Below are 27,161 nucleotides of genomic sequence, written 5' to 3'. Positions count from 1 at the left end.
CTGAGGGCAGAAGCGCAAGTTATCAGGGTCTGAGGCTCGGGGGCCCAGGGCTGGGGGGAGAGGCGGAATTTGTCACCATGGGGGGATTTGAAGATACGCACTTCAACCCCATTACTAACAGGGGCCTGACCCACGTGGCCTCCAGGAAGAGTGGAATCTACAGGCTTTCTATAACGTTAGGGGCAACAGAGTAACAACGAAAACCAGGTAAGGTTTATTTTCCCAGTCAAATGCTCTTGCTCTCACAGGCTGTTTTTTTTTTAAAGGAGAGAATTCTTAAAACGGAAGTAGAATGGCTGTGGGGTTCTGACTGCTCCTGCCTTGCTCCCTCCTCACAGGTGGGGCGGCTCAGGAAATCAGCCCTGGAACAGCCATTAGGACCTAAGTCGAGTCCATGCCAGGTGTGCCAGGCAGACCCCTCTGGAGGCCTGTTCTGTTGATTAGCCTTGAATCTGAAACTTAAGTCTTCCAGGCGCATCTGGTGAGATGGAAAAAATGGAGAGAACTGGACAGCCCTGGAGAGAAGCTGAGAGCTAAAAAGAGAAGGTGAGTTTGTTTTTTCTTCTTTTTTAAGGCTCCACACAGAAGTGAGATCAAACAGTATTTGTCTTTCTCCTTCTGACTTATTTACTCAGTATTACACCCTCAGCACTACATCCTCCAAAACAAACTCATAGATACAGAGAAGAGACAGGTGGTTACCAGGGGAGAAGGGGGTTGGGCAAAGGGTGAAGGCCATGAAGGGGTTTAAAATCTGGCCTGAGGCAGACCGTTCTGGTTGTTGAGGAATTTGCAGGATCGGGAAGGACGCTTTCTGGAAGGCCTGATCAGGGCCCAGGTGAGCATGAGGCGAGGGGCCCCCGAGGACCTCCGCCCTGGACCCCGGTCCTACCTCCCCCACAGCATTGGAGAGGATGTGGACAATCTTCTCGTGTGGGGTGGCGACCACACTCTGTCCGTTGATTTCAATGATCCTGTGTCCCACACGGACGCCTCCTCTCTCGGCTATTCCCCCTCGCATGAGGCTGCAGATCTATCAGAGTAAAAGGTCAAGTTAGCCATTTTGGGCAGGGAACTGGGTGGGGAGAGAAGACTCTTTTCCGGAGCCCCCTGCCCCCTGCACTCTCATCCCTGAGAAGCTGCCATGATTAGGTTTTGGGCATTGGAATCTCTTTGTTTCTTTTCACAGGATATAGGGTTCCATATGCCCACGTGGGTCACTTTGTTCATGCACTTTGCACAGGGAACGTTAGCGCGTCACTGGATTTCACAGACACTGAATTCTGACTACTCACTCCAGCTGGGTCCTGTAAAAAGAGCTGTTTGGGCCTGTCACTGGGTTGTGAATGCTTTTCAAACTGTCAGCTTGTATACCTCAGGTGAATATTATTTCCCACAATCACCCCTGGGACTCAAATGTCAAACTGTATAATGCAAGCAGCTGCTTTTTAGGGTCACAGTTACCTGAGCCAAAGGGGCTGGAACCCCCCTTGGTGTTCCTAAGTGTGCCTGCTGGAGGGGAGCTGCTCCTTTCCGCTTTCCCAACTCACAGAAATGACGATGTGCCTGGTTTTCATCCCAGTGGGTGGGCAGGTGCTGCAGCTGCTGGAAACGAGCCTGCTTTCCCTTCCCTCAATTGGAGGGCACTGGGCTCCACACCGCAGGCTACAGCCACCCCCACCTCACACACAACGCAACTGGAATTTCCCAAGAAGAATATGATTTGAATTTACAAAGCTGGCTTTTCACTCCAGACTGTGCACCTTTATTTAAAAGTCCATGCAGGGGAGACTGCAACATCTTGTCACAACACTTCCTGTGTCCGTAAGCGTGTGAAAGCCTTCAACCTGACACGTACTCTGGGTCAATGATTCCTTAGGTGCTACCCACGCTTTAAAAAAAGAAAAAAGAGGACCCCAATAGACCCACATTGATATAGAACAACCCTTTGTTCATATCTGAACTTTTAATATTATTCAAATATGGACAGAGCAAACAAGGAAGTATAAACAGATAAAAATATGTCATCAGACCCAAACTATAAAGACTGACCCAGGATCCTCTCCAAAAAGCACATGAGGCTATATATGTACAAAGATGAAATGGGTGGATTTTTCAACTCCGATTGGGAACCTCAAATGGCTATTTTCAAACCTTAAGCTATAACTTGGAATACATTTTTGATTACCTACAACTCTTAATTGAAATTTAAGTAGAAAAAAATAGAATTTTTCTATCTGGAAGGATGAATGCAAAGAGAGGGAGGTCATATCCAAAATCTGCAAAATCAAGAAGGTTACAGATAGAGGACAGATTTGCCACTCAAATCCAGAATAACTGTGAGTCCAGACAGGTAAGCAATGACAACAAGGAAGTGGTATTGAGTATGGATATCTGTTTGGGATGAAGAAAAAGTTCTGGGAAGAGATAGTGGTGATGGTCATAATACTTTGTGAATGTACTTACTGCCACTGAATTGTACGCTTAAAAAATGGTTTAAATGGTCAGTATAATGTTGTGTAGGTTTTACCACGATAAAGAAAAAAGGGAAATATTGTTTTAAGGCAGACACCCAAGTGACAAAAACACTCTGTATCCCCAAAGTGCCAACTGAGGTTAAAAAGGCAAAGCACAGACCCGTCACACATAGCAGCACTGGGGGCCGGAAGAGGTTCTCAGCCTGGGCTGTGAGCTGGAATCACAGGCTGCTTTGAAGCCCAGCCCCCAGTGCTCCACGCCCAGGGAGCAGAAGCAGCTTTGCAGGGGCTTGAGTGTGTTGACAGGGTGGTGACAGGGTGGCAGTCCCTCCGAGCTAGACAGGAAAGAAGCCCTTGCTGGTACATTCCAAATGATCTCCAGTTGGCAGCTGGGAGGGCCACCCTGCAGAGTCACAGAGAGACTCGGGCTCCGAGGGCCAGGGTTCAGAGAAGGGCCTTTCTCTTCTCCCATGGAAAGGCACAGAGTTCTCTGTCCACGGAGGAAACTGGGCCTGCCTTCTCCCATTCATCCCCTTCCTCGCTGGATTCTGTCAGGGAACTGACCAGCTTAAACCAAACAAACGCTGTGCCACATTTTTGTCAGACTTTTGGAAAAGGTTATGGAGTGGTACTTACAATTCCATTCTGGACGCTGAAACCCAGCTGGTAGCGAAGGTCTGGTCTCCTGATCAACACGGTGGTCACCGGAGGACACCTCACGATATTCAGCTTTACCCGGGCCTGATTCTTCAAGCCCTGAAAAGGGAACAAAGTGCAGTGGACATGGTGACCACCGAGGCAGACAGAAGGGATTGGAGCAGACAGCGCCAAAGGCAAAAGAAGCCCCAGTGAGACTTATTTCTTTGACTCCGAGAGTACTCGAAGTCCACTGCTAGACTGTGTCAGCTCAGGGGAGAAACCGCCTGCTTTACACGCAGTCCTTTCCTCCGTGCGGACACCGGTGTCTGTGGGCAATGTCTTCATCTGGGGAAACGGGCTGTGTTCCAAGGACCTGAACAAAGTGGTCGTCTGTGCCACTAAGAGGAAAACTGCCACACGTCCTTTCGGGCTGGAAAGATGGACGGTGCACAATCTCTCTTTCCTGGTCAGGAGACAGACAAGTGGCAAACAGACTTTTTCTCCGAAAGGCAACCTCGAGCGATTCCTCCTCTTCTAACAAAGAACGTCGAATTCACAGCCACTGGCCCAGGTCACGGAGGCTTGTTTTCTGTCTCTGACGCTCCGGGTTCCCCATCCTCTGTCTCTGCCTGTTAGATTTTATCAACATTCCCACCAGCACCTGGGGAAAAGCAGGGAGCAGGCAGGACTCCCTTCAGTGACAGCCTCCTTGGGAGAATGAATAGGGTGCTGGTGGGAGGAACAAGATGAGAAGGAAGAACAGAATAAGACTTGGGAGATTGTCTGACGTTTCATGGTCCTTGCAAAGATGCCCCTCTCTCTAAATCAGAATGGAGTGCAGAGGGAAAAGTGGTCTGTAAAGATCACACAGGGACTTGGTCTGGTGTCAGAGCCTGTTCAGAGAGCTTCCTCCACTCCATCCTAGTCTATGCTGAGCTCAGGCCTGCCTTCCTATCCCCTGAATATGCATGACAGTGACCAGAGCCCTAGATGATCATCACAAAGCTGCACTTTCCCTCACTCAGGCAGGGGAAAGTGTTGGCTCCTACACGTCCTACCACCAACTTGTGAGCTTCACCCCAAGAGGAGAGTGCCAAACAAACGTAATTCAGCCCTGGAATACACGCCCATCTCCCAGGTCTCCCAGAGACTGCCTGCTTGGCCTCAGCTAAAACTGCTGCGTGACGGATTGTCCAGCCCCAAAGGCCTATAGCAGCTACTGTCTGACCCTTCACAAGTCATGGCACACAGAGAAAAGGATGGTACTTTTGCACCCTGTGGTAGGTAAGCAGACCACAGGGCTTGTGGCTGGTGGCCCTGCTTTGAGAGCGGAGTTAGGGAGATTTCAGCGTTTCTGCGGGAAATGCCTGTCCCGCTGGACCCCCATCTAGCGAGGCCAGCTGACTGGGAAATGGCTCAAGGTCAGCCATGAGCCCTCTCCTCCTCAGGGTCAGAGGGGAAGGGGGGAGGCTATTCCTAAACGCTGGTGCTGTGTGTGTGTGTGTGTGGGGCAAAGTGGGGAGCCTCTCCTCCAGGGACAGCAGCCACCAGAGGAGGGACAGGTGTTCAGGAAAAGGTGGGCTCTATTCCCCCAAGTCCACTCTATCCCCTGGAGACAGCGCTCGATCGATTCACAAACAGGTGCAGTGTGTGCCCTCGATGGGCAGAGTGGACAGAGAGGCCCGGGAGAACAATGACAAATCCATTTCAGTCTGAAAGGGGGTTGCCTCGTCTTCTATAAATAGAAACCTGTGAATTCCACAGCCCCCACTGCCAGCCTTCACTCCTTGACCAGTCTGCAAAATCTCTCCGTGGGAGGTCAGGACTGGGATGACGGCTCCCCTGCTTAGGCCTCTGCTTATCTCACAAACATCTTGCCAAGCACAGAGGTGAAACTGGTATTAGATGACTTCAGCACCCACTGAATTTGCGGCAAGAGTGCGACCTGCCTCTCTGAGGGGCAGAAGTGACCCACACACCTTTTGTTTCTAAGTAATGAAGATATGCTTTAGATTGAGGGATGATAGGGGCTTTTTTTGGCCTCTGGTAGTCTGGCTTTATTATGCTTGGCCAACAGGGTACACCAGTGGTTTTCGAAAAGAGGCCCCCACACCAGCAACAGCAGCAGCAGCAAGGCCTGGCCACTTCTGTTAGAAATCAGCCTGGGGTCCACCCACACCTACTGAGTCAGAAACGACAGGGATGGGACCCAACAATCTGTGCGGTACACACTCCCAGTGACTCTATACACACTTCTAGGGATACACACTGGCATAGACTTCTGCTGCCGAACAATGAACTCACCTGCACCCAGGTGACTGACTTTCTCCAAGGGATGATTAGAGCCAATGATGTCCATTTACTACTGACACCTGTGGCCGGTGTGCTCTATGAGAGCAGGAGCGAGCAATGTTGGGTGGGGACGATGGCTTGTGGGAGAGTTGGTTGGCCTGATGGCCAGTCGGCCATCTGCCTGTCTGTACCATGTGTGAGCACCCCTAAAATCACTGTCCCTCACAGTGCATCCTGATGATGAAACCAGCTGAACCATCTGTCACTGAACACTGACTTCCTGACAGGTACTGACCTGGAGAATCGCAGGAGCTATCTCCTTCAGTCTCCTGGACAAACTGGCAGCTATAATTATGTCCATTTTCTAGAAGAGGAAACTGAGGCTCATAGAAACCAAATAACTCATCCATGTTCACCCACAGCAGCAGTCAATCCCAGGTCTGTCTGTGTTCAAAACCACAGCGTTTCCTCCTACACCATGGTCCACCACATAGACCATGGGAGAGACTGTGCCATGCATCCATGAGTAAGGCTTGCTCAACAAGAAGCCAGAAAGAGCAACAGAACAAACTTGTGTCCCCAGGTCCTTTATTCCAGCCTTGCACGGGGGCCATGTTTCCCCATCTGGCTTTACTACCTGGCGAGAGCTCTTCAGGGCGCCTGCTGCTGGCTTCCTCTCTGCCTTTGTCCTCTCCACGTGTGCATTTTGAGGGGTTCCATTTAATCTTCCACCTCCAGCGGCTTGGCTTCTGCCCTCCGTGCTCTGAACTGCTGTTTTTCTGTGGGGTTTGAGCCTCCCAATGGCTGTAATGTGGCTTATGGTGACTTGGGGTACACACACAGGCAGCCGTTACCAGCGTCTCCCCGTGGTTTCTGGAACATTTCTGGGAAACTTCTCTGGTTCAAGGAATGATGATTTCAAAGTGGAGCAGCCAAGGGATGAGCCGACAGTGAATCTTCCTGGTCTTTGGCCAGGCAGCAGGTCCGTTGTCCATGCTAACGGGGGACACGCTGGCTTTTTGCTGCTAACAGCAAGGCTTGGTAAGGAGGACTCTGCTGTGTCAGGAGACCTGGGCTCAAGTATATTCCTGCCACCACAGTTCCGTGGGGGTCTCAGACACCCCGCTATCCCCTTTTCCCACCTCAATCTTTTTTCATCGGCAAAACAAACGGTGACATCCACTAAGCTCTCTTCCACTTCTAATGTCTATGATTTCACTCCTTTTCATGCTTTTTTATGTTTCCTAAATGTGTTTGCTGACAATACCACATCTCAACCATTATGCTTAGAAACACACCTATTTTTAAAATTAAAAATAGGTTTCTTTTGCAGAAAGTGGGGGGGAGTTTCTTCAGATACCATTCAGGCATATATTTCTTTCTCCTGTGAGCGCGTCCTACTTTTCATTCCCTTAATAAATATTAATTGATCATTTGCTGTGTGCCAGGAAATGTGATGGGCACTGGGAAGGGGTGGGGCGGCCTCCAGGAGCTCAGGGGAGGGCTGCCGGGCAGACGGCAGGCAGCCAGCGGGCTCTCTCTCCACCATGAGACCAGGAATATGTGGGAAACCGGAGCAAAAAATGCCAAAAACGGGCAAACAAGTTAGAATCACAGCCCTTCCGACAAAGCCACCTGCTTTAAACGCTTACACCTATTAACCACTGGGATTATTAAGTAGGTATGTTTGTGAGGTACAGGAAAACCTTAGAGAGCATACTGAAAAGCAAGAAAATGACGTTATTTTCTCAATGGTACCTAAAACGTTCACATTGCTCCGGTGGGTTCCTTCCTTTTGTGTGAATTGGTTTAAGATGCCGGATTTGTCCCTCGGTGACAGAATTTCTAGACTGGAGAAATGCGCTGCTTGACGAGGCTTGGAGGGATGGCAATTGGAAATAATCAGACCGTGCACTTGCTCCGCTCTTTCTAATCAGTGCTTCAAGTTGGGTCTCATTAGCTTGGATCTCTGAGCTATCATTTTATTGGAGGTGCCAATTAAATAAATGGTCATTTTGTCCCCATGACAACGGCGGAATGGTGCAGCAAATTAAGAAATCTGGTGGGAGGGGAAAGGGAGGGAAGTAGGGGGGGGAGGAGAGAAGCCAGAATGGTCTCTATGGCAACAGGGAAGCCGAACCAGGGTGATCCCGTGGAGCAGGAATGGGGAGCGGTGCTCTAGTTTAAAAAAGAAAAAGAAAACCCAGGAGGGAAGGGCCATGGAGGCAATGAACAGGCAGGCTGCTGGCATGCTTTGCCTACTGATTATTATGGTTTAGGAGCTATGACAGGAAAGATAAGAACTAGGGAAGAAAGCAAGTAAAACAATTCCATACCTATAACTCTATTCTAGAAATGTATTCTATTTCCTACCACTAGGGGACAAAAAGGTCAACAAACATGAAAGTGGCAAGACACAGAATGCGCGGCTTTAGACCCTGGTTCCTCAAAGCACAGCCTGAAGACTGGTGATGTCACCACCCGGGAGCTTGTTGAAAATGCAGAATCTTACCCCTGACCTGCTGAACCAGAACCTGTATTTTAACAAGACCCCTGGGTGATTCAAATCAGTTTGCGAAGCACTGATTTACCTGGGTGAGAGTTGCTTGTTAAATTCCTCGCAAGGAGCACCGACACAACACTGAAACAAGCAATGCTAACAGGAAACCATGGAGAAGCCCAGAACATTTCCTGCAAGTGCCCCAGGTGGGGAGGGAGGGGCAGATGCTCAGATGTAGGCAGAAAGGGTGTTCTGTACACGGAATTAAAACATAAAACTAATCAAACCCACGAAATGTCTTCATTTGGTGCTCGCCGTTCCAGCTGAAATCAGTGGAGCGGGGAGCATTGGGCCCGTCACATTTTTCCTTGGACACAGCGGTGCATCCGGGCACTGAGGGAGGGCAGCAGTGTCCTAGCTGGGGCCTGCCCGCTGAGTGCTTCTCTGCTGAAGGGGGCCGTGGACACACTGCTTTTCTTACTCTCCATCTTCACCACTTACATCTCTTTCACCACCACACAGCCTTTTAATTTTCAGATTCCACAGAGGCTTCATTTACAGACATCAAAGGTCAGCTACTCACACAAACCACCTTTTTCCGTTAGGAAATTGCTCAGACAGTGCTGACTGTCCTCTGAGCAAGCTCTGTTTCCACCTTTATGTGTAATCCATTGAGGATGAGTCCCTGTGTGGCGCCCGGGGAAGTCAGCGCTGCCCTCATGGGTCTCAGCCTCCCTCACCTGCCTTCTTCCTGCAGAGGCAGCGAGGGATGGCTCAGGAAATCTGGACTTATTTGTCAGGGGTGGGAATGGGGGTCCTGGGCAAGTCATTTGGAGTCTCTAATGACTCAGCTGTGGGCTGTCTGTCACGAGGAGGGGGTTGACTCTGTAAAGGGCTCAGCACTGCCTGGCAGGTGTGTCATGGGCGCTGGCATGCAGCCTCGCCAGTCCTCAGGAGGTCCTGCTTAGTCCCACCCAGGCCTCAGCCTCACCTTCACTCAGATTATCCCTCTTCCTGTTCCTCCTCCCCAAACCTTTCCAGACCCAGGTCAAGTCCCCAAGAATACTCCCTCATCCACCTCCCTCTCCCGATTTCTCTCTCCCACATCTGAACTCTATACCCCTAAGGCAGGCTTTCTCAACCTCGGTGCGGTTGGCATTTGGGCTTGGTAATCCTTTGCCGTGGGGCTGTCCTATGCATGCGAGGATGTTTGGCATCATCCCTGGCCTCTACCCACTGGATGCCAGTAGCATCTCCACCTCCCTAGTTGTGACAAGCGGAACTGTCTCTGGACATGGACAAATGTCCCTTGGGGGGTAGGATTCAAGAACCACTGCCCCAGGTGATTATCTGGATTACTGAGCTGAGAAACATTCTGCTGAGGCTGAGTCTGGGCTTAGTGGGAAAGTGCTGTGATTGATTAGTGAGGCCTGAGATGGGCCTAGTGTTAGAATATGTTCATGATGACTGCAGTCACACTTCTTGTCATTTCAGGTCTGCAATAGAAGTTGATTTCCCCCACTTGCAGGTACCTTAATAATGCTCTGGCAGGTGGACAGAGGCAGGCCTACCAGGCTGGTGCCATTGATGGACATGATCTGGTCCCCGATATTCAGCCTCCCTGACTTCTCTGCGGGCCCTCCATGCATCATGTTGGCTATGATCACGGTTGGCAAGATGGACCCCCAGCCGGATTCCACGATCACCACACCTAGGATTTCTCCCTTCTGCTTCTCTATGAAGACCTGAAAGGAGAGAAACACTTAGAAAGCCTGAATCAGCAACCATCCAGGGCAGCTACAGAAATGAAAGCAATTTCCCCTCTTCTAGTCTTGACTAAAGACAGACAGTTCCCTGAAACCTCCAACCCAAGAGTCCTGTCTTCTCTGTATTTCACGGCATTGGAGGATGTTAGATGCAATTTATCACAGGCCCATGCTTTTTTTTGTAATTCTTGTGCCACATAAGCAGTCTTGACTTGGCAATATAACCACGAAGGGCATCCTGGTTTCTTTTTTTTTTCCCCTATAGGCCCCTGGGGTTGGGGTTGGAAGAAGAGACTGTGTAGGTAGGGGCTTTGGTGGTGAGCTATGGTTTCCAGAAACAGCTTTCAGTTTCTATGCACTGGTTCCCCTATTCCAGTGCTTCACAGGTTCTCTCCAACTTTAACATTCTTGAGTTAAAATAAATATACTGGGTTGTTGGAAAAGTCATGATGCATTTTTGCAACGAAAAACACAGAAAAATACGTCATGACTTTTCTGACAACCCAATACGTTACAGAAACACTTCTCTGCAAGTAGAAAGCTTAGAAAAAAGAAAAAAGATGCTTAAATTATCACAACCCAAAGGCTGGAAGAACAAACAGGAAGACCATGCTCCAGTTATGTGTAATTTTGTGTGGCTTTCCCTGGCAGGGCAGAGAAGATGGGAGTTAGTTTTGGATGCCTGCCATCTGGTAAGGTTTGCAGAGATACCACAAAGGGGTAGGACACTTCCGGGAAGCATCCAACAAAGCATGTGTGTGTGTGTGTTTACTTATTCCTATTCACAGATACACATATGCTCAAACACCGTAGTGGTGGCTGCTGGGGTGTGACCCTTCACTGTCTGGTGTCTCCCTCCCCTGGCTGCTGAAGTTCACAACGGGCCCCTACCCTGGAGAATTTCCTTTAGCCTAATGGGAGACAGCGCACCTCCCAGTTATGGGTTCAATTGTGTCCTCCCCCAAATTCATATGTTCTAATGTCCAGTGCCTCAGAAGGTGACCTTATTTGGATACAGGGTCTTCACAGAGGTAACCAAGATAAAATGAGGTCATTAGGGTGGGCTCTAATCCAATGTGACCCATGTCCCTGCAGGAGGAGAAATGTGGACAGAGACATACACAGAGGGAAGACAACATGAAGACCCGGGAAAAAGACAGCCATCCACAAGCCAAGGAGAAAGGCCTGAAACAGATCCTTCCTTCACAGCCCTCAGAAGGAACCCACCCTACTGACACCTTGATCTTGGACTTTCAGGGTCCAGAACTGGGAGACAATAAATTTCTGTCATTGAAACCATCCAGACTGTGGTATCTTATGATACCCTGAACACACTAATAAATCCGCATCCAACCTTGGTGTCAATAATTGATCGGCACAGGGTACCAAGGCCTGCCAGCTCCCTTGGCCCAATGTGGGAGAAGTCTGTCCCTCGATCTGTCACTCAGTGCTTCTCTGTGGGTCAGCAGGAAGCTCATCTCCAGCAGGACACATTCCTCCTTAGAACCCCACTCCCCCGCCCCCCACACTCTTTTTTCTGAGTGCATTTTCCCCACAAGATCCCTTGAACGAGAATCCCTGTCCCTCCTACGTGCACCCCCTTCTCCAGCCATACTGCCTCATTCCTGGCTCCCCGGGCCATTCTGACCTTTCTGACTTTCATGTTTCTGTAACTTTGGCCCAGCCCGCTGCAAGCCCCTACACTTTCCAAAGAATAGCCATTTTCCTCCAGACACCCCTACAGTACTGGGTCTGAAACAATGGGGCCATCCCTGCAGGAATGAGGTATTTATTTTCTGAACCCCCCTGCCCCCTCGGTTTGTTCCATTTTGCCAAGCACCATCTTTGACTAGTGCTTGTACCAGCACCATCATTTCACTTTTCCATGCCCTTTCCTAAACTGTGGGCTTGATCAGGCGGAGTACAGGTCCTGTCTGCCTATGGAACTCACCCTGAACTTAGGTCAGGATTGTTGGGGGCAGAGGACGCTCCGCCTCATTGGGGATGGCCCTCCACTGCAGTCTGTAATCACAGGGCCTCATGCAAGGGGAGCCAGAGATGGGCCCAAGCCCTTAGCAATGTCCTCCCAATACCACACTCTTCACACACATCCCTGCCCTGCACACCCTGGGGCTCCTACCAGCTGCCCTGGCTTGGAGAACAGCTTCAGTAAAGTACCTACATCTTTGCAGTTTTCCGACTTGGAGAAGTGGATCAGGTCGTCGTTGTACATGTCCTGGGTGTTGAGCAGGTCACTGTACTCCTTCTGGCTGAGGTCTTCGGGGTTGATGCCATTGGCCCTGAGGAACTCCTGGTATGCCACGCTAAACGCCTGCCCTATGGACTGTGCGATCAGCTGGGCCTAGAGAGCAGCCAGAGAGGGGAGATGGAGGTCAACAGGGCAGCCCTACTGATGGCCTGTGGAGCCTAGGCATCAACCAGGCCATGGGTCTACATAGGGCGCTAATGGCTGCCAGAGGTCATTTCAAAATTAGCAGGGACATTTTTGATTGTGACAATAACCATAGGGCGCCACTGGCAATCAGTGCCTGGAATCGGAGATGTTGGACATACAGCCGTGCAAAGGGCAGTCCTCCACAGGGATGAGTCATTCTATATCCTAGCCAATTTTCAAATGTCCCACTGAACACTCATGTACATGTAACCCCTGGGTCTAATGATCTGAGTCCAGGACTCAGCTCAAATTTATATAAAAACATAAAGCCTTTAACTGCACACATCAGATGTTCCAAGAGCAAAACTATTGTGTAAACTGAGAGAGTGTGATACTTTGTATTATCCAGCACTCTACCAGGAGCAAGCTTCATGACTTTGCAAAACCATCAGCATTAATATTGTTCATGGTATCTGGGCTGCCAGTAAATTACACCACCATCAGCCTGCACCTTTGCTGTCCTGTGGGGTAATTCTGCATGTGTGTGTGTTTGTCTACCTACTTACTGATCTAATTTCTGAGTTAGCCCTTAATTCAAACTGACAAATAGAAAGTGTTTACAATATTCAGCTGAATACTGTGTTCTCATATCCAAACTTATTAATCAAGCAGGTGTAAGCACCTGATGACTCCATTATTCCTTCCAGAATGCTTGGGCCCCAGCATTTACATGTTGTCGTAAGTACAAGGCTATTATTGTAGCTTGTTTCCTTTGGTTTTTCCTTTGTGTTACATTTATGACACTACATAGGTTACTTTGTAGAAATGTTTTCAAAAGGGGAGGCTATATTATCTATTTTATTTTTATTTCGGGATGGTAATGGAGCATTTATAAAATATTTGTTGAGAACTCTGATCTAGCTCCACCCTACATTTTCTAGGTGAGGAGATGGAGGCCCAGAGACTCAAAGGAACCTGCTCAAGGTTACACAGCTCACGGGATGGGAACTCTGCTTTGGCTGTTTTTGCTGCACTGGGCTTTGATAACCTTTCCCTGCGTTAATTCATCAGCATGACGACTCGGGGTAGCCAGCAGCAACCCAGCACTTTGTAGGTGCCTGTGCTGCATTCAGTGCTTTACAAGGGCCATCACAAAAATTGTCACATCACAAACCTAGGACTGATGAAAGCATGGCTGGTCCACAAGTCCTCAGCCTAAGCTCTTGAGGCTGTTTCACAATCCAGAAAATTTTGGATTTTAGAAAGGTAACAGGGTGCCTGTATCATACATTGTGTGATAATCCTTTTAGGGCTTGGGGAAGTGTTCTATCAACGAACACAGTAATATTCCTGCAGCAAAATGTATAAGATTCCTGGTAAGCTGGACAAATCCTATAAATCACCTCATGGCAGTTCAGCGCAGGTTTATCAGCAAATTGACTACAAAGCTCCCTTTCATTTCTCAGAACTCTCTAGACTTTGGAATTGTAGCTCTGTTTTACTGTCCCCATTGGACAGATCAGGAAACAGAGGTTGAGAGGTTAAGCTGTCCCCTCCTTGGGAAGGGGGTGAGGCGGGGGGGAGGGGCTGAATCCTGGCAGACTGATTCCAGAGCCCACCCTCCCTGCCCACCACACAGGACTGCCTCTCTGTGAAATTCAGATGGGTAGAAAGATAACCAAACCAAACAAAATCTCTAGTGTGATGTTTACGAAACACACAATGCTAACCTCCTTCCCTACCTTCCCTAGTTTTTGCTAAAAGCAGCCAATTAACAGTAGTACTTTCTGTGTGGCTGGCTGTGGGAAAAGAAACTTATAACTTTCCTCACTCTGAGAATCTGGTGACTTCATGTGCCACAAGTCACATTGAGGACCACCACCTTGCATCCTGCCACAAAACTGGAAGTGAGACATTGCTTCAGGTATCAGAGGCACAAGTAGACAGATGAACTGAAAAATATAGGCCTGGGACCTTGCTGATCATCGGGCACGGCTGTACATGGTGAACGCACAGGCGCGGTGTTTATGCAGTAGCTAGCACAGTCACACAGCAGCCTAATGGGGTGGGTGTGGGGGGGCTATCATCTTGCAGAAGCTAAGTGGCCACACAGCTGACCTGCGCAGGCAGCATTCATACCCAGCTCCCCCAGGTCTGAAGCTAATGATCTTTTGCTTAGAGGATCTTTTGATCCTCTGCTTAGGAGGCCAAGGGGTGACATACCCTGGTTGACACTTGTCCTAACTCGTGCTCCCCATTCTTTCCTTTCATCGTCTTCCTCAACAGGAACCCCAAGGAAAAGAAACCCCTTCTTGGGGCTTGAAGCCAGAAGAAGGTGGCAGAGGGATCCTCATACGTACATATGTTCATACTGAGATGGGAGCCTCAAGCCTGGTGAGCAGAGCTAATCCCACCTTTTCACTGGCCTGCAGAACCCAAGAGGCTTAAGCTTCTAAATTTAACTCTTTTGAACCTTTCCAAGAACCTTCTAAAACACATTTTCTCTCACTTTGCAAGTTTGGCCTCAGTTTTAAAGGACTAGCAGGGAGAATGGTGGTGAGAGACACTGCAGGCTCTCTCCTTCCCAGCGACCTTGTCCCTGGGCTGCTCTCTAGAGGGCCAGACTAGTAAAGGATGCTGCCGGGACTGTAAGCGATCCCTCCTCTCTAAGGCTGCAGCTGTGACAGGTCCGGGTCCCTGGAGAAAAGCAGCCTGCCTCTGACTCCTAACTTGTTGGAAGAAGGAAATTTACTGCAGCTCAATAGATGAACATGCTCCTGGAGAAAAATGACCTCTTTTAAGGAGCCACGGCTACCACAGGCAATTTAAATATAATAGTAAGAGCTCTCTGCTCAGTACGAGAAACAGAGCTTAATCCACTGTGGCAGGAGGAAAAATCAGCACCGCCAGAGGCACTGACATGGCCTTCTCAGGGGCTCTGCAGTTCAAAACCATGGTGGGGCAGTGGCCCCGGCCTGGAGGGGAGCTTCCGAGGCCTGCCAAGCTCTGGGAGATGCTCAGGTGCTAACGCAGCTCGAAGCTGGCGGCCTCAACAGCAGCTCCAAGTACAACTGGGGAAGGTGGCTGAAGGAAGAATGGTCCCCCTCTCTGTTATATACTAATTTTCTCTGTTGACTTCATCACCTGGAGAGAAGAGGGGAGGGGTTAGAAATTACTGGCTTTGTGACAGGGGGTGCTGCTGGTTTACATAAGGGCTATAGGTGGGTGGGTGGATAGGGACAGAGATTCTGACTTTCTTGTAGCCCCCAAGGCAGTCCTGCACAGCCAAGAACTGTCCTCCCAAATGCCCTAGTGCCCAGGTGAGACCTGCTCAGGCCCCCAGGGTCTGACTGGATTATTCCCATTCTGCTCTCATTTTAAACTCTCTGGCAGTTTGGTCTCCTTGCCTTTCCTCAGCTATAGCGGCAAGCCCCTGCCCCAGGGCCTTTGCACTTGCTCTCTCCTCTGACTTTATTCAGGTCTCTGCTTAAATCTCACCTCCTCAGAAAGGACTTTGTTGATCATTCTACCTGAAACAGCCTCTGTCCCTCTATCCCCTGACCTAGTTCTTTATCAAACTTCCCATTATCTAATTTTACATTAAGTATCTCTATCTATTTATCTTCTGTCTCCCTACCACCCTCACGATGAGTGCCTTGTCTGTTTTACTCAGACTTATATCCCTAGCACTAAAACAGTGCCTGACACACGGTAGGTGCTCAATAAATATTTGTTTCACGGGTGACTCAGATTCTGAGAGAGAGAGAGACAGAATCTGGGCACCCAGGGGCAGCTCAGGTCACCGGAGGGCGATCACAGAAAGCCACCCTTACGTCCTCAGACTCGAAGACGTGGCAGATCATCTTGTACTGCCTTTTCCCGTCCTGGGATGGATGGGAGGCTTCCACGTTCTCCTGGGAGTTTGAGCGAGGCATCCTCCTGCGGGCCATCAGCACGACGATGTTCCCAATGTCTGCGATGTAGGAAATGGTTCTCAGAGGGTGGTCCATCATTGTCTCCTGGAGGGCAGACACGAGAGAACGGTCAGTCCAGTGCAGCATCGAATGACCCCTGAGACAGCCTGCCACCCCACAGCCCAGCCAAGTGTGGTCCACATGAAGCGGGGGCTCCGGGGCTCGCTGCAAAGACCCTGCGGGCAGATTTACATGCACCCACTCAGGCCTGGGGGCAATTCCCTCAGCTAATACTAACCCAGGAAGTGGTGGGTGGCAGGTGAAAAGATATGTCAATCATTTTATAACCAGTAAACTCTCTGGTGGGGAAGTTAAAAAAAAAAAGGTAAAAAATCTACATGGGATGGTTGCATTGTGTGTGTGTGTGTGTGTGTGTGTGTGTGTGTGTGTGTGATTTTAAACAAAATTTCTTGAAAGTCTAATTTGTTCAAGTTTGTGAATTTTTTGATAACAACTTATGAGAATTATTAGCAAACAATATCCATGGTTTATTTTTTCCTTTGATCTTTAAGAAAGCAGTCTCAAGTTCCACCCTCCCCGCCACCCCCAGCAAGCAAGCATTGCAGACACCACCTTCTAGCTTGTATAGAAGCCAGCATCTGGGGACAGGTGCTCTACAGACACAGGCACAGTCTCTGAATTGCCATGCTGCTAAGTTTCACCCTGGGAACGGTGGGAGCTGGCTAATACCTGTGTGTCAGCATTCAATACTTTGATTCTCTGGGTAGAAATGAAGAGATCCACCTCTGTCATTGGCTGAGTTTCGCCTTCAGGAGCCTGAGAAGAAAAATGCACCAAGAGAAAGCTTAGCACATCCCTCTGACTCGGGTGCATGGGGGAAAGGCGAGCTCATACCCAGAGACATCGAGACACAGTCACCAGAACAGCAATGCAGACCCCAGAATTAGTTGCCCAAACTGAAGTCACCACACTGAGGACGGACACATGGACGAGAGTTAGCATCTCCAGGTGACAGGGGAAAATGCAGGGTCCCCTTTGCTTCTTCCCTCTAGAAGCAGTCGTTCACTGCTGTAGATTTGGCTCTATGAACAAGGATCATGAATGGCCCTTTCTGTGAAGGTTTCAGAGCCCAAAAGGTTGAATAAATAAGGGCAACTGACTGACACCCCAGGACTTTGGTGAAGTTAGAGTCCACCCCTGCTCAAGGGATGGGAAAGAATGCTTATAGCAGGTGCAAACAAAGTCATTTGGATGCAGTTCTGGTAAGAGGGTCTTCATGTTCACACACTGACACAGCAACACAGAAGCAGTACCCTGAAGCCACCCCATTAAGAAAGAGCCCAATGCCTCAACATCCCATGGGTAGCTAGCTCATAAGCACCTAGAAGCTCCACAACCAAAAAAAGCGCATCAGTCTAGTTCATTTAGGGCTGAACTCCGCACAGGTGTGGTTATTAGCGAGTTTTCTTTTTTGCATCCAGCAATCTGAGAAATCCACAAATGAAACGTGACTATAATTGAAAAGACCCAAGTCCCTGCCACGATAACGCTCCTGAATGGTGGGAACTTTCACATGACCGTACGATTCATTTAGCATCTCCAATCTGCTCCCTGCTGTTCCTCTAAGTGAAATGACTCATGAGCAACAGAAAACAGCCACTTTAGGCAACTGAGCTTTAAGAAACGTTGGCTTATGGGGCGGTTCAAAAAGAAATCTGAACAAAAACTTGCTGGATGCAGAAAACAAAAACACGAAATAATAATAAGGTAAAACATAAATAAATGAACAAAACAGGCAGAACACCAAGCTGATGAAGTTTTTGTACTGCACCTTCTTCCTGCTTTTGGCTAATTTCTGGGCCATCTGCTTAGCATGGAACAAACAGAGACAGGAGAACAGTTAGAAAAGAATTCGCAGAGACTCAAAGTCGAAAAAGGAATCGACAAACTAATACCGATAGTGGAAGGAACATTTCTGTGGGAGGGGGACTGATTTAAAAAAAAAATCCCACTCCATAGACAGTGGATTTCCTAACTCAGAATTTAGTAGCTGGCAGGGGCAGTAGGAGGAAAGAGATGTATTGAGTCACTTCTTAGACTTAACTGCAATCAATGTTTTCAAAGAACCAACTTTTGGTTCTGTTGACTTTATTGCATGCCTGTTTTCTGCTTCATTGATTGTAGCCTGTATCTTTATTTTCTTCTACTTTCTCTGGGCTGAATTTGCTGATTTTTTCCTAGCCTCTTGAAATGAAAACTCAAATGATGGATTTTCAAATGTTTTTCTTTCCCGATATAGGTACTGAAAGCTGTGAATCTCCTTCCAAGCACTGCTTCAGCTGTAGCCCACAAGTTTTATTAGGTTGCAGTTTAACCGTCATTTCGTTCAAAGCATTTTCTAATTTACACTATGGTTTCTCCCTTGAATTTGGGATTATTTAGAACTGTGTTATGAATGTCAACATATTTGGAGATTTTCGAGTTGTCTGTTAATTCATTTCTGAATTAATTTCACTGGGTCAAGAGAATATACTTTGATTTCAATCCTTTGAAATGTGCTGAGTTTTAGCCGTATGGCCCAGGATATGACTGGCTTTGGTGAATGTGTCGTGTAGACTTACAAGGTGCATCCTGCAGTTGCTGGGGATTGGGTTCTATCAATGTCAATTAAGTCAATTATGTTGCTTAAGAGTATTGTTCAAATCATCTATGTACTTGCTGATTTTTTTTTGTCTGCTTGTCCTAATAATTTATTGAGAGAAGTGTGTTAAAGTCTCCAGCTGTTACTGTGGATTTGTCCATGTCTACTTCTGGTAACATTTGCTTTATCCATTTTATAACTATGTTACAGGTGCATACATATTTAAGATGTTTATGTTTTCCTATTAAGTTGATCTTTTATTGTTGTCCCTCTTTATTTCTAGGACTTCCTGCCTTAAATTTGTATAATATTAATATAGCCTGCACCTAACTAGAAATGGATGTAATGTTCCCTTTTCTCATAAGTACAGACATAGTTGATAAAAAGCAGAGACTCTGGGGTTGAATTGTTTATAAGTGAATCTTGGCTCTGCTACCTAACAAGTTGTGCGACTTGGAGCAAGCCACTTAACATCTCTGTGCGTCAGTTTACCCATCTGTCAAATGAGGATTAAAAATAGCATCTACCTCAATAGGGCTGTTCTGAGGACAAAATGAATGTATATGCAAAACTCTTCAAATAGTGCCCGGTACATTATAAGCACTACATTTGTGTTTGCTGTTATATGATTATAATTCACCTATGTCAGGATCCAATGTCTTGGCTTTCAGTAAGGCTTGCTATACACACACAGATCTTGTACGAATAACGGTGAGTCAATGGCCAAACCAGAACACTGTTGTGGTGATGGGGGTGGGGTGGAGGAAGGTCGGCTGTCTCACATTCCTTGGTACTCACCTGGTAGAAAGCCTCTTTTGCTCTCAGCAGCACATCTCTGTTTCATTAATGACTAAAATGTGTTGTCTGTACTACTTCCTTGTGGATAAACTGGATGAGTCAACCATCCAAACACCAAATGGCTAATCTCTGATGCACCCAGGCAATGAGGGCAGCCCATGCCCGCACAGCCACCCCGTAACCCTTCCTGGTGGTCACGGTGAACCGTGTGCCATGGAAAAGCCCAACGGCATCAGCTGCAAGTGTTACCTAATTGCCGTGCGTGACAGTGGAAATAGCTCTGCCTCTGAGGAGTGGCCCTACGCTGATGCTACTTCATGGCACGCATTTCCTGTGTGGAATCGGCGAGTCCTGCCAGGGGAAGTCTGACCTGTGCCAGTTATAATCCTATGAGAAACGACTGCTGAGAGATCCTAACATCTGTCTGTTTTCTACCACCCCTCCTGAAATGATATGACATGAAATGATATGGCAGTAACCTAAGAATTTCCATTGCTTTTGATACCAAAACAAACAGCTATTGGTCAAAATTCTTCACTCTAGGGAACAGTGATCTGAAAGGACCCTTTCAAAGGAAAACAAGTCTGCCACCAATGGAATACCCCAATTCTGTTTTTTTTTTTTTTTTACTGGAATGGGTAATGAGGAAGAGGATCCAAAAGGCAAACTGAGTTTCATGAAAGGCATTCTGAATTAATGTTTATGAAGTTAAAGAGATGTTATTCACTTAGAGAAATACCACGTTTAAATCACGCATGATACTCAAGTGCTCTGGAACACATTGTAATTAAAAATGGAGACATAACATTGGACATGATGCAGTTGGAGCCAGAATGAGAAACTGGAGTAGCAGAGAGAGGTCGAAGAGAACCAAAGGCCAGCATGCATCTTAAAGCAAGAAATGACAGCACCCATTTAAATCCTATGTTTCATGGGATTGATAATGGCTTACCATCCAGTCGGCTATGTGCAAGGACATAAACTGTGGCACTTGATCCACAATGTGTAGTGAGTGTTAACTGAGGTTATTCACGCTGGGGGTCCTCCTGAGTATTTCAACTTTTCGTTCCCCAGCTGACAGTATCCTTCTAAGTGTTTCACATCTATCACTGTAAAAGCTTACAATCCTGTGAGGTAGGCAGTACATTATCCTCATCTTTCAGAAGAGGAAACTGAGGCACAGAGAGGCTAATGAACTTGCCCAAGGTCACACAGTTGTTAAATGGCAGAAAGAGATTCAAACCTGGAAGTCTCACTCTGCACTCCAAACTGCTAACTGTGCAATTTGGGCAAGCATTTTATCTATAAACTTCTCTGTTTGCCTGAAAAATGGGATTGATAATACCTACCTCACAGGATCCTCACTCCCTCTATTTTGAGGTATAAATGAGATAATGTGTGTGAAAGGCCTGCGACAAGTGTCACTATCATTTCTATCAGCCACAGACTCCTTTAAGTCAGGTGGGAAATCACATGGTGGAGACAAAGCTACTGGTAGAATTGTTCATTCTACAATTAAATTGTAATTTTTGACACTTGAAGAAAATCTTTCCATGAAAGAATGAAAAAAAATCCGATCTTTTGTGCCATACGAGTAAAGACAGATACAAGAATATTTGATAATGACTGATCCTTACAAAAATGCATGGACCAAAAAAATGTCAAGACATCGTTTGTGAGCTAATTACATGAGCTTCACAAAGGTAGATGGAATGGAGACATACACACCACACTCTGCATGGACGTGAAGTAGCTCAGATGGCTCAGGTAGGGTTCAGCAGGAGATATAGCGGACAGAGAGGAAGACGAGTGAACTAGTTTCACTGGCTCCAAGTTTGCTTCTCTAGGCAGGGTTCAGGCATGATTCTCACACTGTGTGTGCATGTGTGTGTGTGGGGAGGGCAAGGGGGGGTCCCTACCTAGGGTACTTCAGATACTGACAGCAGGAAGGGCAAAACTCTCCAGAAGTTTCTCCTAAAACATGTTCCAGAGAATGCTAGCAACAAGACTGTAACAGGCATCACGCAGGGATGATGCAATTCTCTGTTCAAATAACTAGGGGAGCTTCTGGTGAAAGTGCATTACATCTCCTTAGTCCAGGACTTCCCAGAGTCTTTAATAGGAAGATAGACGTGGCAATTATTCAGAAAGGAGACGCATTTTGCAGTGTTTCTTCAGCTTCTTTGCCAACGGAGCCCTAACAGTGAGAAGCGCTCGGCTTGGCTGGGAAGCCACAGAGCAAAGTTGGAGGACAGATGCTCCCAGACGCTGGATGGTCCACCGTTCTCTAAGGCAGTGGCTCCCAAATTGTAGGGTACGTCAGAATCTCCTGACGTGCTTACGAAAACACCTATTCCTGGGCCCTACTCCCATGAGTTTCTGACTGGGGCGGGGCCTGAGAATCTGCATTTCTACCAAATTCCCAGGTGATGTTGCTGCGGGGATCCCAGGGATCCCACCTGGAGGACCACTGCTCTGATGCATTCCTAAGTTACATGGGAACTTTCTGGAAGGATATTATTTCTTCTCAATAATGGTGAACAACAAAGGCAAGAAAGGATTCATGAGAAGGGTCCAAAGATGATAACAAAAAGTTTTTTAAAAATGGCAGATGTCTTCTAACTCTGCTATTGCATTCAGGCACACCTTATTTCTTATATTTTGGTAGATGGGAAAGCCTTTTAATTTCAGATTTCTCAGCCTGCCTTGGATTAGTGTCGCCTCAACACTCTTCTTGTCTCCCTTATCAGGCTGCACATTTTCAAGGTCAAGGACAGGATGTTGGTTCATTTTTAGCTCCTAAGGGGTCTGCCTAGGCACGGTTTGCTTTTTGAGCCAAATTCCTTTGTTTTCTTCTCACATTAGGTAGAAAGTACTTACTAAGGTGGCCAAACCACAACTCCCAATTTTCTCCCCATTTGGCAACTACATCTGCAAATTCTTTGCTAAATTATATAAGAAAACCATAATTTTTACAACTCTTAAGTGTAAATTAAATATCAATCTTCAATTCCAGTATACAGTTGGTGCTATGTGAGTGACAGACACCACAACTGACGAACAGAACAGAAATTAAAGACTTTTGAAATGAAAACCTAAGCTTCCGGCTCAGTGTTTGTTCAAAGCCAAAGGACCACAAACACCACAGCTGGGCTCAGAGTGAGGTAGGTCTCACCGCATGCATTGCGTCCATGGGGTCAGAGAATGTAGTTGGAGGAAAGAGAGGGGCAAAGTGGGATCCCTGCAGGAAGAAGGAAGCTGAAACGAAGGAGGAGACTCCTCGGCCTTTGTTTAGGGGAGAGCACCTAGGTGGAAAGTACTCATCGGTTTGTGGTGAGGATATTGCTAAGTGGGTTTCCAAAGAAATCCATAGAGCTTTTTCGCTTCCTTCCTGGATGGACGCTCTAAAGTTGGTAGCCACGTTCTGCTCGGCATCTCTCAACATGGCCTAGGAGAACTCATTCCTGAAAGGGCAGCCTCTCTTTAGGAAAAAGCATGGCCCCACCTCCCTTAGAGAAAGGCCTCCTAGGCACACGGGGGCACCACGGTGCCCACTCCCCTTGAGACCATCCCGACTGATCTGGAGAACTGCTCTCAGCCCCCTGGTTCCCTCTGCAGGTGATGAAGCAGACTGCTGACAGTCACTTTCTAACAGGTGTGGGAATGAACCACGGGTCTGCACATACCTGTCTCCACTTACTGTAGAATCTGAAAAAGTGTCAGGCTGGGTGTAAAGGCGAGCAATCTGATGGGCATTTAAATGAATGTAAAAGGAACACAGGCAGGAAATATTTAATGACAGGCAACCGTTCCTCAGATACAGAGAAATACACTGTAAAATTATGCTGATAAACGAAATGTAACCATTTCATCTTACCACTCCGTACTGAACTCCTTACACTAGAGTAGTTTGTGGTAAAAATAAATATATGTCTTCCAGATCCTATGCTGCTCTAGGCAGGTCTAAAATGGGTTTATAATCAGACAGCCTCTCTCCTGCTTATTCTGATCAACAAAGCCATCTAATTTTCTGTTGAAATGAACAGTGGAACTTGTGGACACAAACCCTATGAAGCTTCAAAGTAAACTTTCTGATTGCCTATTAGGGAGCTGGACTTGGAAGAAGGGAGAACAACACTCTCAGATGCCACTCTGTGGAAACCAGAAGATATACAGGCATACCTTGGAGTTATTGCAGGTTCGGTTCCAGGCCACTGTAATAAAGCCAGTGTCTCAATAAAGTGAGCTGTGGTGAAAAAGACACCATCTATGAAGTGCAATGAAGCAAAATGCAATAAAACGAGGTATGCTTGTAGTTCACAGCACCCTGGGCGCTGGGTAGGATCTGGTGCCGGATGCAGTAGTCTACCCTGAGTGTTGCTTTAGGTTCAGGTGATGTACCTGCTCTCACCTCCAGGTCATCGAGTACTACATACATGTCACAGTGGAAAGACAGAGAAACTATCTGTAGGAGTCAAGGACTACCAGTCAGGAGGCCAGTAAACCAGGTACCCAGAATGAAACCTGAGCCTTAATATGTCTGAAACCTGACGGACAGAATCTAGGAAAAACTAATCTCAAAGCAACACGCAGGTTTTGGTCTCAGGGGTCTTCAGTGCTCTTTTGGGGGTGGACTATTGCTTTGCTCTGGACGATTCACCTAAATGGGCCCTGGGAGTAGTCCTTGACAGGGGTGCGGGGGAGGGGCGCTCTGGCATTCGGGAGGAGATAGAGCTTTGTCGCGTGGCCCCATCTTGGACGCTACAGCGTGTCAAGCATCTCTGGCTCTGGCTTACTAATGCCAGTAAAAACGCCTCCTACCCATTTCCAAACACCCCTTTTGGAGGTGGTCCCTGTTTGCCAGTGAGCCAGTGAGTGAGGCATGCCAGGTCTTTGCACTCCCATTGACCCTGGGAAGCTAATGGCACCATTACCCTGGGGAACTATGTGCTGTGTTGAGAGTTTAGCTAAGCTACTCCGTGGTTTTGCTGCCTCAGTAATGGCCTCAGTAATGGCCAAGCAGCCTGTGGGGACCTTAAGCTGACACTAGCCCCTCATGTAAGTGCATGTCCTAGATAGCAGCCATACAGTCACAAAAACATATAAGCGCCTGCTATGACTCCCCCAGCAGCCCTTGTGATCAACAATCTCCCCCATGTGCCCCTTAGATAAGACCCCTACGGAGCTTACCAAATCCCATGTCTTTTTCAACTGACCAATCTGGCCTTAGATCAGTAACCCCAAAGCGCTGTCCTCATGGACCCTACTAAAGGCATGTGCCCCAGGCCCTGCCTCTCTCTCTGCCTGCACCTTCCCTTAACCTCCCCGTGTGGCCCCTCTAGGACTTCCTCCAGGACCTGTGAGTAATAACTTTATCTTAATTTCTCTGTGGTCTTTTGCTCATCACCTGGAGCCCCCGGGCTCCACTTAACAGATATTAATTTAACACAATCATAACGTGCTGTGTATGGTAACTGTGGGGCACGAGGAGTCAGAACTATGACCCCTAAGACCTTGTTTGTAAAGTTCACCTGCTCTGGATAAAATAAGACGGGAAGGTGCCTGAGAAGCAGCTCGTTCTCTCAGAGAGGTTTACGTGTTCTTGCTTTGAACACTGTGCCTGGGGGATCCTAAATTAAGAAGAAGACAGTAGGAAGACCTGGCAGTATTAACATCACCTCTTTATGATAAAGAGATGACAGTGAAAAGGAATTAGGTCAAGCTTGGATGGACAGCTTAGCAGGAACCTGATGTCCTACCAGTAGCATCACTGAATCTGAAAGACCCAGCAGGTGTAAAGGTCAGGCTGATATGTTTTCATGGAGCTGTCCTGTTGGGAAACACAGGGTAAGATGCATCTCTGTGGATAGGGGTGGGACTTCCCTTGAAGGAAGTGGACCTTTCCACTGTCAATCATCCTGAGAGAGGCTAATTTGGAGGAGAATACATGAACACCACAGAAGCGGGCCTGGTGGCCACAGGGTCTCTGAGGCACAAATAAGATCTGTGCAGCTCAGATGAAGTGGTGGAGTGGGTCTCTGACACATGGAAAAAACTGATAGGCCCCTGTCAGTAATCTTGACATGGGGCTACCGATGATGTAGTTGTAAATTACTCTCTGGTTTATACATCCCAATTCCTAAAACTTCAGTCATATTTTCAAAAGTTGCAGCATGGGTTTACTATACTCTAAAGGCTAGTTAAGGAAAGGGTCAGTGCTGAGCTTGGGAGGGGAGTGCCTTCTCCAAGCATAGAGAGGTTGTAGGAGCAGCGAGTGACTGTTGGAGGACCCAGAGGCAGGAGCCATGGAGAGCAGTTTAATGAGGAAGCAATGAGAGAGGGCCTGGGAACATTCACACAGGACCCGGGACACAGCAGAATAACTGGGCTCAAAGCCATCAGAGTTATGGCATCGATGGAAGTATGGCCTTGTTTAATAGTTGCGACGGCAGAGCCTGGGCGTGGGAATAACACAGGAACCAGCACCGCCTGTGTTCGCAGAACCTCTGTGAATTGCTGCCACTGTTTCCTTCAAGCTCTCAGGTGATATCTCACCTGTCCAGGGCTTCCCTGCATACCTACGGCACTTAGCGTCTGACACCCTTCTCTCCTCCTCAGGTACACCCACACGTTCTCTGGCTTCATTCATTTCTCATTTGTACTGCTGAGTTTGAGGGTATGGGTCTCACTTTCTAAACTGCCGTTTTCCTTCTTTCACGAGAACTTGCACAGCCTTGAACACCCAAGTGCTTAAGAAAACTTTTTCCTTGATTGAGAGATTCAGAACTCTCAGTTACTGCCTTCTACCTGCGCGTCTTTTTCATTCCACATTGTCACACAAACACCGGGATGAAACTTGGGAATGTGTGAGTGAGAAAATACAAAAGAAGGAATGGTTTGTTGAGAAAGGAATTGATTTTGACCAGGTGACTGGATAAAACCAATTCTGAAGTGTCCTAACCTAGTCTAACTTGCCTCAAATACCTTGTTCTAAGGTTCAAATCTCCCTGTGGCTCCAGTGTGGCTGCCCAATGGTCTGGGTGCTGGTGGCACTTAATGACACTTGAGTGACATGATGGCACTTTAAGTATTCCTGTAGTCCTGGTTTTGTCCATAATTCTAGGTGGTGTTGGTCTCATGGAGATTCTAAAGCACTGCATTTCCATGGGATCAAACCAGTTCTGGCTGATTCAAACAAGTTGTGGATGATTTAAACTAGTTGAAAGTGGTTTTTCCTGGATCAAACAGGCTTACTCCTTTTAAATCTTAAAAACACATTCTAGGTTGATTGGCTCAAACTAGTTTACACTGGGTTAGCCTGGCTCAGACTTGTTCAGACCAGCCAGGTTAGATCTGATGAAATGGTTCGTTTTACCTGGAGCAAGCCAGGTCAGTTTAGCTTGAACAGGATCAACCTGTCTGAAAGCAATGGGACCTACTTTGAACCACACTGTGACAAGAAATGTTTAAGTCATGGATCTCCAGCTATCAGTGGAAAGACAGTGACACCTCTCACACTGGAGACATAATACGCAAGATGATTTTCCTCATCATATGAACTTCTCAAAGTTTATGATCATAGGTACTTTTCCCTCAAGACTGGCCATTAAGAACAACCAAATATCTGGTATTTATACATAAGGATTCCAGTGCACTTTGGAAATCATTTTGCTGTTTAGCAAGACCCATGTAAGCACTGCCTGTGATGTCATCCCAAT

At 47.5% G+C, this 27,161-nt stretch overlaps 1 protein-coding gene and 1 long non-coding RNA gene across 10 annotated transcripts in view; one reads left to right on the top strand and one right to left on the bottom strand.

Moving 5' to 3' along the window:
* The window catches only part of APBA1 (amyloid beta precursor protein binding family A member 1), a 195,898-nt gene that overhangs the window by 3,810 nt on the left and 164,927 nt on the right, over nt 1-27,161 (bottom strand). For 8 of the 9 annotated variants that reach the window (XR_002126077.1, XM_019661100.1, XM_019661099.1 and 5 more), the window contains 7 exons: nt 17,836-17,868; nt 16,734-16,820; nt 15,903-16,088; nt 11,857-12,036; nt 9,441-9,653; nt 3,114-3,233; nt 893-1,033 (listed from right to left, as the gene is read on the bottom strand). Coding sequence is in view for 8 of the 9 variants with exons in the window: in XM_019661100.1 (XP_019516645.1) it covers nt 893-1,033; nt 3,114-3,233; nt 9,441-9,653; nt 11,857-12,036; nt 15,903-16,088; nt 16,734-16,820; nt 17,836-17,868 (960 nt within the window). In the remaining variant the exon portion in view is untranslated. The remainder of the gene's footprint in view (nt 1-892; nt 1,034-3,113; nt 3,234-9,440; nt 9,654-11,856; nt 12,037-15,902; nt 16,089-16,733; nt 16,821-17,835; nt 17,869-27,161) is intronic. The other variant, XM_019661107.1, reaches the window with a different exon arrangement.
* Nucleotides 15-10,856, top strand: LOC109392548 (uncharacterized). Its single transcript, XR_002126078.1, has 3 exons — nt 15-207; nt 339-546; nt 10,770-10,856. It is a non-coding gene; the product is annotated as an uncharacterized LOC109392548 (long non-coding RNA).

Source organism: Hipposideros armiger, unplaced genomic scaffold (assembly GCF_001890085.2).
Source record: "Hipposideros armiger isolate ML-2016 unplaced genomic scaffold, ASM189008v1 scaffold_335, whole genome shotgun sequence".
NCBI lineage: Eukaryota > Metazoa > Chordata > Mammalia > Chiroptera > Hipposideridae > Hipposideros > Hipposideros armiger.
This window is presented reverse-complemented; position numbering and strand designations above follow the sequence as displayed.